General features: G+C 42.9%; 1 protein-coding gene across 1 annotated transcript in view; it reads left to right on the forward strand.

Annotated features, from left to right (window-relative positions):
- Positions 1–14,990, forward strand: part of cfap61 (cilia and flagella associated protein 61) — a 218,996-nt gene that overhangs the window by 21,585 nt on the left and 182,421 nt on the right. The window contains exons 5-6 of the mRNA XM_041206097.1: positions 638–705; positions 823–946. Coding sequence (XP_041062031.1) covers positions 638–705; positions 823–946 — 192 coding nt within the window. The remainder of the gene's footprint in view (positions 1–637; positions 706–822; positions 947–14,990) is intronic.

Genomic DNA, 14,990 nt, shown 5'->3' on the forward strand with positions numbered 1-14,990 from the left:
ACCAGGTAAGGATGGCAGATTTCTTTCCCTAAGGACATTAGTGAACCAGATGGGTTTTTACGACAATCAATGAATTTCGTGGTCACCGTTATTGAGACTAGCTTTCGATTCCAAATTTTATTAATTGAATTTAAATTCCACTAACTGCCATGGTGGGATTTGAACCTGTGCCCCCAGAGGATTAGTCTGAGCCTCTGGATTACTAGTCCAGTGACATTACACCACTGTCTTCCCCCTAAGCTGTATAGACCGACCCTGGCATGTATTGCTGCCTAGCAATATGCATGCACCATCCGCCTCCCTATAAAATTCTGCCCACTGAGTAGCATTTTTTGCCATATAAACTGATTAGGGTCTTATGTACTATGTTAGTTTTAATGTTTGCATGATTTATAAATTTTAGTTTCATGACGACTTCTTCACATTTAGATAAATGTCCCAGTGTAATTATTTGATTGCTCGTCATTTCTTCAGATATTGCACTGAGGTTATGCTTGATAGCCCCTACAGAAATAATAACAATTATGTACAATATTGTAATATGTAAATGATATTCATTGATTCTTGTTCTTGAGCTTCATTAACCAATGTAACCAAAATTTATGAAAAAGATTATTTTTTTCCAATACTGGTATAGGACCGTCTTTGGTGCCATCCGAGAACTGCACTTTATAATCCTTGCTGTTCGAAAGAAAGTTGCCCTAGGTAAGAGATTATTTTGAGTTGTTAGAGATCTCGTTCTTCATTTTTGGATATTTCCTATTTTTAAAAATTTATTCAATCACGTAAATCTAGTAATGATTTGTCTTACTTCCACATCAGATCCTGCTGTATCTGTCCTGTTTGCACCCATGCCGCAGTATAGGAGGGTGGACGGTGTGCACTATTCGGCCTTCATCTGTTATAGAAAGGATTATGTTCCAGTGCTACATATTCGAAAGGCCAGGTAATGGAGCTACTAATTCCTTGTAGGGATTGCTTTTTCCATATGACTTGCTGAAAGATATTAAAATTTGAATTTAGTTACATTTTGAATGAACAGAGAGTCTGAGGAAAGAGTGAGCTTGCAGTTTAGGATGCCTCTCACAAGATATCAACACATCAATCTCTTTTGATGTGTGGCCACCATTATGTAGGCAAACATAGCAGTTAATTTATGCACAGCAAAATCAAAAGAAAAGAACTGAAATAAGTAACCAGTCATTCTGTTGTACTAGAGTTGATAGATCAATAAATGTTGGCTGGACCTTGGAGAACACCAGTACTTTTCAAATAATGCTATGGGATCTTTGATGTCCACCTGAGCAAGAAAACTGCGCCCTTCAGTTTAATTTCTGTTCCAAAAAAGACAACTCATCCAACAATGCAGCACACACTCATTATTTGTACTGAAATGTTAGCCTAGATTATGGTGGAATTTAATCTTGGTGAAGGGGGTCTCACTATTTGGTTGGGGAATGACGAGAGCCCCACATCACCTCAACTGGGGAAGGCCTGATGGAATCAAGTGTCTGTCGGGCATTTAAGTGTCCAGTGTTGGGCTTCTCCAGGATTTAGGAACACCAGGGCGGAAATCCTGTTCTCCCTAAGAGAGCCGCTGGCCAATCAGAGGCCGGCCGCTCTCCATTACAAGCAGCCTCATCAGGAGCAGTGACGGCTGCATCCATGTAGTGCACCCAGGTAGAGGTCTCGAAACAACGAGGGGCCCAAACCACAGGTAATTGAGAGTGGGATGGGGTTTATGGGGAGCAGACACCAGCTGGAGGTGTGGCAGAGAATCAGCAGCAAGGAGGGTGGCTCTCAGCTAGTCCCCCCTTCCCGATGCTGGCTCCCTCGATCAGGCACTGAAGGCCTTTAAATTAGGGGCTCTCCACGGGAGGCTGCAAGCAACCCCTATATGGTTTCCTTGTTGGTTTCCCCATATGGCAAGTAATGGGCATTAATTGCCTACTAAAGGGCCTCGATTAGCATCCTGGAGGGAAGGCCTCCATAAAACCTCCCACCCTGGACTTAATTGGGTGGAGGTGGGGAGGCAGCGGGGTTCCCACCTTGCACGCTCTTGCTTGGTTAAATGCCCCCCTGCCTCCAATCTCACGTTGGGAGGGGTGTCCATTAAATTCCACCCTCTGTGCTCAAGTCTTGGAGTGGAGCTTGAATCCATCACATTCGAAGGTGAAAGTGCAATCACTGAGCCAGCTATAACAAACAAAATTAATGATTAGCTTTCACATCTTGGTGAATATTGGTAAATATTTGGATTTAAAACAATCATTTAAAGTATTTATGTATGTACGCTGGGTTAGAAGGTCTCTGGAATTCCATTTGTAAAGTGGTAGGACATCACTTTTCTATTAATTTTCAAAACGAAGAATTTGATCTGAGCTGGGCCAATAAGAAGGGAAAAGTGGAGAAGAAACTCAATTATTTCCTGCCAAGGAATCAGAAAGTTTTGATGGGAAAGTTAGATACTTCATGTTCCACTGGCTTGAGTTTCATTGGAAGAGAATAGGCATCAGTCTATATCGTATTGTATAACATTGTGATAATGGTAAAGGAAAATAACTTTTTTTACTATTAAATGAGAAGCAAACTAAAACAAATTCTGAATTTGAAAGTTCATAAACCTCCAGCCATCCCAAACCAGTGAACTATAAAAACTTCCTGGTCTTCAGTATTTGTTTCTCAGCTTTTATATTTGGCATTCTCAAGGCAAAACTTTGTTATAATTTTATTTGACATAGCAAATAATTTACTTGAATCTAGGATATCTTAAACTGATATTAAAGGAAATAGCTACTGAGATAGTGGATGCACTGGTAGTAATCTTCCAAGAGTCCTTAGATTCTGGAAAAGTCCCAGAGGATTGAAAACTGCCATATAACACCCTTATTCAAAAAGGTAGGGAGATAAAAAAAACAGGTAATTATAGGCCAGTCAGCTTAACATCTGTCATTGGGAAAATGTTAGAGTCTATTATAAAGGATGTAATAGCAGAACATTTAGAAATGCATAATCTAATTAATCAGAGTCAGCATGGCTTCATGAAGGGGAAATCATGCCTGACAAATGAATTAGAATTCTTTGAGGCGGTAATTAGCAGGATAGATAAAGGGGAACCAGTAGATGTAATACATTTGGATTTCCAAAAGGTGTTCGATAAGGTATCACACATAAGGCTACTTAAGAGCCCATGATATTGGGGGCAGTATATTAGCATGGATAAAGGACTGGCTAACTAATAAGTTAGGATACAGGAGGCATTTTCAGGATGGCAACCTGTAACGAGTGGAGTGCGACAGGCATCAGTGCTGGAGCCTATTATTTGCAATCATTATTATTTACAATATATATTAATGACTTGGATGAGAGAAATGAATGTACTATCGCCAAGTTTGAGGATGACACAAAAATAGTTGGGAAGGCAAGTGGTGAGGATGACGCAAAGAGTCTACAGAGAGATATAGACAGGTTAAGTGAGTGGGTAAAAACGTGGCAGATGGAATATAATGTGGGAAAGTGTGAGGTTAAGCACTTTGGCAGGAAGAATGGAGAAAGACTGCAGAGAGCTGTAGCACAAAGGGATTTGGGGGTCCTCGTGCATGAATCCCAAAAAGCTAGCATACAAGTTCAGCAGGTAATAGGAAAGGCAAATGGAATGTTTGCCTTTATTTCAAAGGGAATGGAGTATAAAAATAGGGAAGTCTTGCTAAAACTATACAAGGCACTAGTTAGACCACACCTAGAATACTGTGAACAACTTTGGTCGCCTTATCTAAGGAAAGATATACTGGCATTGGAGGTAGTCCAGAGAAGGTTCACTGGGTTGATTCCGGGGATGGAGGGCTTTTCTTATGAGGAGAAGTTGAGTCGGTTGGGCCTGTACTCATTCGAATTTAGAAGAATGAGAGGCGACCTTATTGAAACATATGAGATTCTTAGGGGGCTTGACAGGGTAGATACTGAGAGGTTGTTTCCCCTTGTGGGAGAGTCTGGGACCGGACAGCACAATCTCATGTAAGGGGGTGCCCACTTAAAACAGAAATGAGGAGGAATTTCTTCCCTCAAAGGCTAATCAATCTGTGGAATTCTTTACCGCAGAGGGCTGTAGAGGCTGGGTTGTTAAGTATATTCAAGGCTGAGATAGGCAGATTTTTAATCAGTAAGGGAATCAAGGGTTATGGGGAAAAGGCAGCAGGAAAGTAGAGTTGAGGATTATTAGATCAGCCATGATCTCATTAGATGGCAGAACAGACTTGATGGGCCGATGGCCTACTTCTGCTCCAATGTCTTATGGTCTTATGGAATTTCAAGATGATTATTGAGTAAAATTGAATACAACTATTACCAGGGACAAAATACACATTCATTGGGAAAGGCATGGATTAATCAAGGAGAGCCAACATGGATTTGTTTCAGGTAAGTTTGTGTCAGACCAGCTTGATTGAATTATTTGAAGAGGTAAAAAAGGAGGTTGATCGAGGTAGTGCAGTAGATGTAAAGGAACAGATGGCTAACTATAATGCTGAAAAGATTCATGGCAATCAGAAGTTGTTGAATATAAGGAACATTCAGGTAATTTGTTGAAATTAATTTCTGTGTATTAACTACTGATGGGAGAATGATAATGTTGCCACAACGAATTCAAGTGAAATTTATTTTACAAATCTCTGCATGGCCTCGCTCCTCTTCATCTCTGTACAGGTATCCACCATTCAAAACAAGTTCTTATTGCACGTTTTTGCTTCAGCGCGGTTTGTAAATTAGGATATTCCACGAATAGCGTTACCTCTATTTTCATTTTGGTGTCGTTCCTATGCATGCTCAGTTTTTTTAAAACAGGCTACTACTTTGTTTCTTCCATCGCCGATCCCTCCGCTCGTCACTCACCTCCCCTAACCCTCCTGCTCACTGCTTCACTCCCCCGCTCACTGATTCCTTCTCCCGACCATCCTGCTCGCCACCACTATCCTGACCCTCCAGCTCACTAAGATAAAAGCAAAATACTGCAGATGCTGGAAATCTGAATCAATAACAGAAAATGCTGGAAAAACTCTGCAGGTCTAACAGCATTTGTGGAGAGAGAAAAAACAAAGTTAACGTTTTGAGTCCTTATGTTTCTTCCACAGAGCTAAAAAGAAACGAAAAATGTAATGAAATTTATACTATTTAAGGGGGTGTTGGACAGGTGAAGCTGGATAGAGGGCCAGTGATAGGTGGAGGCAAGGGAGAGATTGCCAAAGATGTCATAAACAAAAGGTCGAAGGGATGTGAATGATAGTGGTTCTAGCTAAAGGAGGTGCTGATGGTGACATTAAGGTCAGAAAGTAAAATGTGATAATAGCTGGACAAGGGTAAGCACTCTGGAAAGAACAACATGAACAAGTGACAGATGGCCCGTGTGGGGGTGGGGTGGGGGGAGGGAACGATGATGGGAAAAAAGATTGAAAATAGGATAAAAGGTGGGGATAAAACAATGAATAAAAATGAAAATAAATTTTAGAAAGTAGATAAAAAATAAAAATGAAAAAATAAAAATTGATAAATGAGTATTGAAAAGGGGGATAAAAGGGGGTGGGGATGGAGGAGAGAGTTCATGGTCTGAAATTGTTGAACTCAATATTCAGTCCGCAAGGCTGTAAAGTGCCTAGTCAGAAGATGAGGTGCTGTTCCTCCAGTTTGGGTTGAGCTTCACTGGAACATTGCAGCAGGCCAAGGACAGACGTGGGCATGAGAGTAACATGGGGTGTTGAAATGGCAACCAACAAGGAGGTCCGGGTCATGCTTGTGGACAGACCGAAGGAGTTCCGCAAAGCGGTCACCCAGTCTGAATTTGGTCTCTCCAATGTAGAGGAAACCGCATTGGGAGCAACGAATGCAGAAGACTAAATTGAGAGAAGTGCAAGTGAAATGCTGCTTCACTTGAAAGGAGTGTTTGGGCCCTTGGACGGTGAGGAGGGAGGAGGTAAAGGGACAGGTGTTGCACCTTCAGCGATTGCATGGGAAGGTCCCATGGGGGGGAGATGAGTTGTTGGGGGTGATGGAGGAGTGGACCAAGGTGTCCTGGAGGGAAAGGTCCCTACAGAATGCCGACAGGGTGAGAGTTGTCGGGTGGGGGGGTGGGGGGGGGGAGGTGAAAGGAAGATGGTGGTGGCATCATGCTGGAGTTGGCGGAAATGGCAGAGGATGATCCTTCGAATGTGGAGGCTGGGTGGGGTGAAAAATGAGGACAAGGGGGACCCCATCATGGTTCTGGGAGGGAGAGGAAGGTGTGTGGGCAGATGCGCAGGAGATGGGCCGGACACGGTTGAGGGCCCTGTCAATCACAGTGGGTGGGAAACCTCGGTTAAGGAAGAAGGAACACATGTCAGAAGCTCCGCTTTGGAAAGTGGAGATGTGGAAATTGGAAGCAAAATTGACAAAATATTTTCCAGGTCCAGACGAGAGCATGAAGCGGCACCGAAACAATCATCGATGTGCTGCAAAAAGAGTTGTGGGAGGGGGCCTGAGTAGGAATGGAACAAGGAATGTTCCACATACCCCATAAAGAGACAGGCATAACTGGGGCCATGTGGGTACCCATAGCTACACCTTTTATTTGGAGGAAGTGAGACAAGTTAAAGGAGAAATTGTTCAGTGAGAGAACAAGTTCAGCTAGAGGGAGGAGAGTGGTGGTGGATGGGGATTGTTCGGATCTCTGTTCAAGGAAGAAGCGGAGAGCCCTCGTACAATCCTGATGGGGGATGGAGGCATAGAGAGATTGGACATCCATGGCAAAGAGGAGGTGGTTAGGTCCTCTTCACCATGGATGTCCAATTTATCAGTTTTGCTTCTGATTGCCACCCCTCCGTTACCTTCACATGGCCCATCTCTGCCACTTCCCTTCCCTTCCTTGTCTCTGTCCCAATTTCTGGTGATAGACTGTCCACCAATATTCACTACAAGCCCACCAATTCCCACAGCTACGTCGACTACAGCTCCTCACACCCTGCTTCCTGAAAGGACTCCATCCCATTCTTTCAGTTCCTTTGCCTTCGTCACATCTGTTCTGATGATGCCACTTTCTAAAGTGGCGCTTCTGACATATCTTCCTTCTTCCTTAACCGAGGTTGCCCACCCACTGTGGTTGACAGGGCCTCAACCGTGTTTGACCCATCTCCTGTGCCTCTGTACTCACACCTTCCTCTCCCTCCCAGAGCCATGATAGGGTCCCTATTGTCCTCACTTTTCACTCCACCAGTCTACGCATTCAAAGGATCATCCTCCGCCAACTGCAGCATGATGCCATCACCAAACACATCTTCACTTCACCTTCCTCCACCCCCCACCACCCCCCCCCCCACCCTACCACCCCCCCAGCCAGCACTCAGTAGGGATTGTTCCCTCCGGGACACCCTGGTCCACTCCTCCATCACCCCAACACATCATCTTCCTCCCATGGCATCTTCCCATGCAATCGCAGAAGGTGCAACACCTGTCCCTTTACCTCCCTCCTCCTCACCGTCCAAGGGCCCAAACACTCCTTTCAGGTGAAGCAGCATTTCACTTGCACTTCCCTCAATTTAGTCTACTGCATTCGTTGCTCCCAATGCGGTTTCCTCTACATTGGAGAGACCAAATGCAGACTGGGTGACCGCTTTGCAGAACACCTTCGGTTTGTCCGCAAGCATGACCCAGACCTCCCTGTCGCTTGCCATTTCAACACTCCACCCTGCGCTCATGCCCACATGTCTGTCCTTGGTCTGCTGCATTGTTCCAGTGAAGCTCAACGTTTACTGGAGGAACAGCACCTCATCTTCCGACTAGGCACTTTACAGCCTTCTGGACTGAATATTGAATTCAACAACTTTTGATCATGAACTGTCTCCTCCATTTCCATCCCCTTTTTATCCCCTTTTTTCAATATTCATTTTTCAATTTTTATTTTTCACTTTTTAATTTTTATTTTTCATCCACTTTATTTTTATTTATTTTCCTTTTTATTCATTGTTTTATCCCCACCCTTTATCCTATTTTCAATCTTTTTTCCCATCATCATCCCCTCCCCCCACCCCACCCCCACACGGGCCATCTGTCACTTGTTCATGTTGTTCTTTCCAGAGTGCTTACCCTTGTTCTGCTATTATCACATTCTACTTTCTGACCTTAATGCCACCATCAGTACCTCCTTTAACCAGAATCACTATCATTAACACCCCTTTTTCCTTTTGTCCATGACATCTCCGGCAATCTCTCTTTGCCTCCACCTATCACTGGCCTTCTATCCAGGTTCACCTGCTCCACTCCCCTTAAACAATATAAATTTCATTACGTTTTTCGTTCTCTTTAGCTCTGAAGAAGAGTCATAAGAGTCAAAATGTTAACTCTGTTTTTTTTTTCTCTCCACAGATGCTGTTAGACCTGCTGAGTTTTTCCAGCATTTTCTGTTTTTGCCTCCGGCTTGCTATATCCCTGTCCCAAACTCTCGTTGCTACCCACATGCCACCTCACGTGCTACCCTCCTCCCGAGCCCTCACTGTGAGCACGGGCTCGGGAGAGGGGCTGAAAGAGGTTGAGAGGGAGCAAGGGGGCTGAGAGGGAGCAAGGGGGGCTGCCAGTGGGAAGATAGGGTGGAAAGTGGTGTGCGGAAGGGTCAGGGAAACGGTGAGTAGGAGGGTTGGGAAAGGGAAATGGCGAGCGGGAAGATCAGGAAAAGCGGTGAATGGTAGGGTCAGGGAGGGAAGTGGTGAGCAAAAAGGGGCAAGCTGAAGCTGGAGTGCAGTGAGTTGGAGGCGTGAAGTGGCGAACTGGAGCTAAGTAGAAAGTAAGTTATTAAGAGATCGTAAGAGGATCTTTGGGCCAGTTAAGTTCACTACAGCCAACATACTTACAAAATTAACAAGTCAGGAACATAACTCACCCTTATTACTTGTTTTCTTATGTGAAAGTGATTTTCATTTAGCATATTTTGGCTTAGCATGCTTTCTTTAGGAACACAATAGAAGCGCTAAATGATGGATAGCTGTAATCTCCTCCAGCCCTACAACCATCAGACATACTTGATTCTAGCCTCTAAGCATCTCCAATTTTAATTGCTCCGCCAATTGGCAGTCATGCTTTTGTCTGCCAAGGCTCTCAGCTTTGGAATTTGATCCCTAACCCTTTCTGCCTGTCCACCTCTCATTCTTCCTTTCTGACACTCCTTACAATATACCCTTTTAGTTGTCTGCTTCATATCTCTTTATTCAGCTCAGTGTCAAATTTTGTTTTTTATACTGTTCCTGTGAAGCGCCTTTGAACCTTTAATTCTGTTGAAGGTGCAATATAAATCCAAGTTGAAGTTCTTACAACTTGGAGCATTAATCATGACAACAAGTAGGTCTATCAGATAGGCATCATTCATCACTAAAATTACTAACCCTCTTAGAAGGTTTATTATCAGCAGAAAGATCTCGATGCCTCCCATTAATTCCATCCAGCCTCATCTGCCTGCAGTCTGTGATACTGTCAAATCACAATTCTTTTTTGCCCTCCCGTATACTCTATGCTTCTAAGAAATTGTGACGTGGAAAACTATATTATCCCCTATCACCTTGGGCCTGATTTTAACTTTGTAAGTGAATGTGTTTTGAGTGAGTTAAAATTGGGTCTTCTGATTCTATTGAAGAAAGAAAACCCCTCTTCTAGCTTTTTGTATTACAACCTGTTAAGGTGTTGAGGGACATCTTACCTCCTTCACTACTATCAGATATTACTGAGCTGGATTGTGTTAATATCAAGCCCATATTCCTGGCTTTGTGGGTTTGATTCAAACAGACAGCCCCCTAATAACTTTATTTGTGGGGTAACGTGAATAATTTGTCCACAAAATGTTGTTCTTCTTAAATTGAGCAGATTACCTTCTTTAGCGTGCTTGAAGATTTATAGGATTTTTGAAGAAGATCTTTTTCTAGTTTTAGGCCTTCAGTCTGTTTTACTCAAAGCATTACGGTGCTTCTTGAGGTCCTTGTTTGGCAGATAAAGTATCACCTTTCCATTATCTTTCCCTTCAGTGCTTTTTCTGGTAAATCATTTGGATGTCCAATAGCATTCTGCTTGCTATTATTTGTTATTTTGTTCTTATTGTCTGTCATCTTTCTTCTTCTCTTCCATCCTTTCTTAACAGCACAAATTCAAAATCTCACTCATGTCAGAACCTTTTAGTGTTTGACCACAGTGATGGAATATTCCACCTTGAATATTGTTCCATCTCAGTAGTTGATGGCCATTTCATTTTATTTCTGACAATGAGTATTTGTTTGCCTGGTACTTGCAAATGCTGAACTCTATGGTTAGTCTCTGAGCTCTGCTTCCATTTGCTACTTTACCCTGTGAATGGGTTTTTTGATACAGCAAATCCACATTGTAAAGCTTCTGTCACATACACTCTGGAGATGTTTTCAAAAATAATTTTATTCAGTTTTCAAAAGCATACATTCCAACTTACTTTCAGGTATATTTTGTGAAAGTGTACACTACCATCATTCTATAAAAGTCAGGATCTACATATATATTTTATGAATCCATTGTACAATTTGATTGCATGGTGCTTCAGGAATAGATGTTTTGATGTATCCAGCTTTCTTAGTAAGATTGTGCTGGGACAATGTAGGTTGGGAGGTAGGTTCGATAGAGTTTTTTTGCTCCAGATTTTCAGGTTATTAGTTAGCCTGCAACAATTGAGGGAGAATGAAAATAATTTTTACCCTTCCTCTTTGTTTTGTGTTGCTGTTCTGGGGTGGGGGCAGGGGCTCATTGTGTGGATGGAGGGGAGGGAGGAGGATTGGTGGAGGAGCCATGGGGTGGATTTCCAAGAACAGAAATCAGACTTTTATAAAGGTAGTTTTGTAGGCAGAGTATTGTTTTATATTTGTATGTAAAATTTTTGGGCAGTATGCTCTTCAGTTTGGGTTTTTATTGTGATTATTCCAACACTGAACTGTAGAGGGCACTGAACACCATCCTGGAGAATACTTTACTGCAGGATTTGAATTCATGTTAACCACATAGTTCAATTAAAGTCCAAATCATGATATTGAACATGGGTTGACGGAAAATTTGCTGGAGACAAATCATTTTATTTTTGTATTTTGCAAGCCCGCCTTTGCATGTGCCAAGTCCATCTTTGGCAATACAGTATCAAATTCACAAGCTATCCCACTGTGTATATTCGTATTTATCTTCCTACCTATTGTGCATCTATTTTTTTTAATCAAACATGCACTGTAGCCTTCAGTGTATAAAATATTTCTGTATACAGACATTCTGTAGAAGTCACAGCCCTTACAAAGCAAATGCTGGCTTAGGGCAGGGCTTAGGGTGGGACTATCTAAGTTTGGAATTCCTAGTCCTTGCCTTGGGTAGGGAGTTGGGCTATACGTGGCAGACAGTAGTTTGAGAAATTAGTTAAACCAATCTCCATAAGAATGCACATGGGCCCTACAGGTGGGACCAGACCTAGTTAGCATCCTGGATCCCAAAGTCCTGGACAATTCCCTTGCATTGCTAGGGACCAGTAGAAATAGTGTTGATTCTGCAGGTGAGTTTGGGGAGTTGGGGTTGGGAGAGACATGGAAAGATACATAAGACAAGTGAACACCAAGGAAGCATGAAAAGTGCCACTTGAGCCCAGTAGCCTCATGCAAATGAAGCACAGGAAACGACTGCAGAAACTCCAATGGGAATCATTAATACAGGGCACTGGCGGGTGTGATTCCAGTACAATTGGTGGGCTTGGAGCCCTGAAATTCTGGAATCAGAATATCTACAGAAATCTAATGGAGTTATGCACATCTAGGTGGCAGGCAGCTGCTGTTGCAATTCCTGTGACCTCTGTCCTGAAGCAGATTTCACAGTCTTGAAATTAATCTAACTCCACTAACTGAGGTGCAATTTTTTTCTTATCCTTCAGAACTGGACAGTGTAAAAGGGCTGCTGAAGCTAAGTAAAAACAAAAGTAATAACTGGCCTGCCAAAGAACTAGCAGAAGCTGGGTGAACAGTCGAAGCTAGGGCAACAAGCAAACCATGTTCAAATGCAGCAAGACATGGACAATATTGAGGCTTGGACTGACAAGTGGCAAGTAACATTTGCACCACACAAGTGCCAGGTAATGACCATCTTCAACAAGAGAGAATCTAGCCCTCGCCCCTTGACATTCAATGACATTACCTTCGCTGAATCTCCACTATCAACATCCTAGGGGTTACCATTGGTTAGAAATTGATCTGGACTAGCCATATAAATACTGTGGCAAAAAGAACAGGGCAAAGGCTAGAAATCCTGCGGCAAATAACTCACGGCCTGACTCCCCAAAGTCTGTCCATCATCTACAAGGCACAAGTCAAGTGTGTGATGGAATACTGTCCATTTGCTTGATTGTGCAGCTCCAACAACACTCAAGAAGCTTGACACCATCCAAGACAAAGCCCGCTTGATTGTCACCCATCCACATTCACTCCCTCTACCACCAATGCACAGTGGCAGCAGTGTGTACCATCTACAAGATGCACTGTATGAACTCATCAACTCTCTTTAGACAGTACTTTCCAAACCCACAACCGCTACCATCTTGAAGGACAAAGGCAGCAGACATATGGGAACACCACCACCTGGAAGTTTCACTCCAAGCCACTCACCATCCTGACTTAGAAATATATCGTCGTTCTTTCACGGTCGCTGGGTCAAAATCCTGGCACACTCTCCCTAACAGCACAGCGGATGGACACCACATCACATGGACTCCAACGGTTCAAGAAGGCAGCTCACTAACACCTTCTCAGGGGCAATTAGGGATTGGCAATAAATGATGGCCTAGCCAGCGATGCCCACATCCCATGAATGAATTTAAAAAAAGTAAAGCCATCAGCATTGGAGGAAGTGAAGAATTTCCTGGAATAGTGAATTACAAAAGAAGCTTCCTCATAAAACTCTTCACACTGACCCACTAGAAACCTGACAATACCCTTTTAGGTAGCTAAAGTAGCTTAAGCTTTTACTCTCTCCTTTACAAGGGTGAGGGGGGAAATATTCCAGCCTTGGCTGCTCAATTGCTCAAGAGTCATTGATTTGGCTATGGCATTGCAGAGTCCAAGAGCGGCACTAGCTGTGTCTAGTGTGGCAGGGTCACATAACTTCTAGCATTCTTTGCCAAAATATGAAGCTATATTGCCACCTGTGCCAATTCTGCCCAGCATGTGCACAAAACTGTCATCATAGAAGGTAGTACAAATACCCAGAAGGCAGATGACAAGAGAAAGAAGGCTGAATATTAAACATATGCAAAGATGACTGCAGCAAAGACTCTGACTGTAACATCTTGTGAATGTACAGAGATCAGCAATACTAGTAGCAATTATTGTGATAAAGGGGCAGGAAACAAACTGGAATCCTCAAAACCTGTTATCAATCCAGACTATGGCCTGCTCACTTTGTTTGGATTAGCTATCAAATAATATGATGACAACACAAATGTTTGCTGGTATTCATCAAACAATGTGATGTGATTCATCAAGCAATGTGATTGGCGGGCGGAGCGGACATCGCAAACTGATTTCACAACACCGTAAAACCGATTTTTGGCCTCCTCGTCATATTGTCCACTCACGCCACCGAACACGCTCAACGCTGGCGGGCACAGAAAATCCCGGCCAATGGAAACTAGCAGAAACTCCGAGCCATTTGAACATTATAAGCATATGGAATAAAAGGGAGAGTTATCAAGAAAAATATTGTTCTTACTGTTGACGATATCGGTCTCAATTACTGATAGACCAATTTAGCCTACTGAGCAACAGAATTATTAGATTGGAGAAGAAAGAAGCAGTTTTCCAATACATTGCACCTAGTAATGCATCTGGTGCTGCCAATGGACTAGAGTGTGCGTTTCCAATGCTTACCTAGAATGAGAAATGCCACTAAAGATTGTGTCTGTCTATATCCAACAGGGACTTTTCCACCACAGAACTTATTCAAAATAAATCTCCTATTTGGGAACAATATGCTAATCTTGGGGGACATCAATTCAAAACACCCAATGTTGGGTGCTCCTCAATGCTGCAGTCAAAAAGCTACTGAAAGAAATCTTGCATTTATATGGTGATCTCAGGACATTCCAAAGTGCTTTATGGCCAGTGAAGTACTTTAGAAGTGTTATTGTTGATTTGTCTCGGAAGACCTTGGGTGTCTAGTAAGAGTTCAGGGTAAGGCAAAGGTCTTTCCTTAAAAGTACTTTTATTTATGTAACTAACTATATACAAGATTACAAGACGTCAGGTCAGAGCTACTGCTCCTCTCTTAGAGAAAGATGAGTGAAAAGAACCTGAATGATCTCATTATGACATAGCTCCTTATGCACATGCTCAGTAGCTGTTATTAGATTCATGTTAGAGTTAACCCTTCACTCTTCGTCTCCCCCCCACCAAGTCTTTATCCCTACATTATTATATACATATCCTGCTACACATCCCTCCAAAGCCTCTATTTTTAAAGGCACTGTCTCTTTGGTGGTTTCACCGATCTCCCTGAATGTGTGCAGAGTTCTTTTTGAGGTTGTTGCGGATCTGTTCACTCCAACTCATTTCCTGAGAGTTTTTACTCCTTGTTTCCCTTATTAGTGGTTCTGCAGGCAAAGCGTCCTCCTGAGGATCAGGGTATGCAGCCCATCCTGCTAATGGTTTCCTGCTTATTGAAATCAAGGCACTCCTGCATCTTCGGATGACACATGTTTCAGTCTGGAATAGATACGATCTTGGTTGTTGTAATTTCTCCATTATGGTACCTTCTTGCTGCTGGTCTCTAACCCACACCATCTCTCCCTTTTCAGGAGTGGGAAGGTCGTGAACCCTGTGTGGTTGGTTGAAATTGTGGGCTTGGCCTGCTCTGTAATTTTCTTCCCTTTGTCTGACACGACTATGGTCTTCTACTGTGACATTTGGTTTCAATGTGTGGGGAGGAAAGGAAATTGTGTTCTTAGC

Source organism: Carcharodon carcharias, chromosome 2 (genome assembly GCF_017639515.1).
Source record: "Carcharodon carcharias isolate sCarCar2 chromosome 2, sCarCar2.pri, whole genome shotgun sequence".
NCBI lineage: Eukaryota > Metazoa > Chordata > Chondrichthyes > Lamniformes > Lamnidae > Carcharodon > Carcharodon carcharias.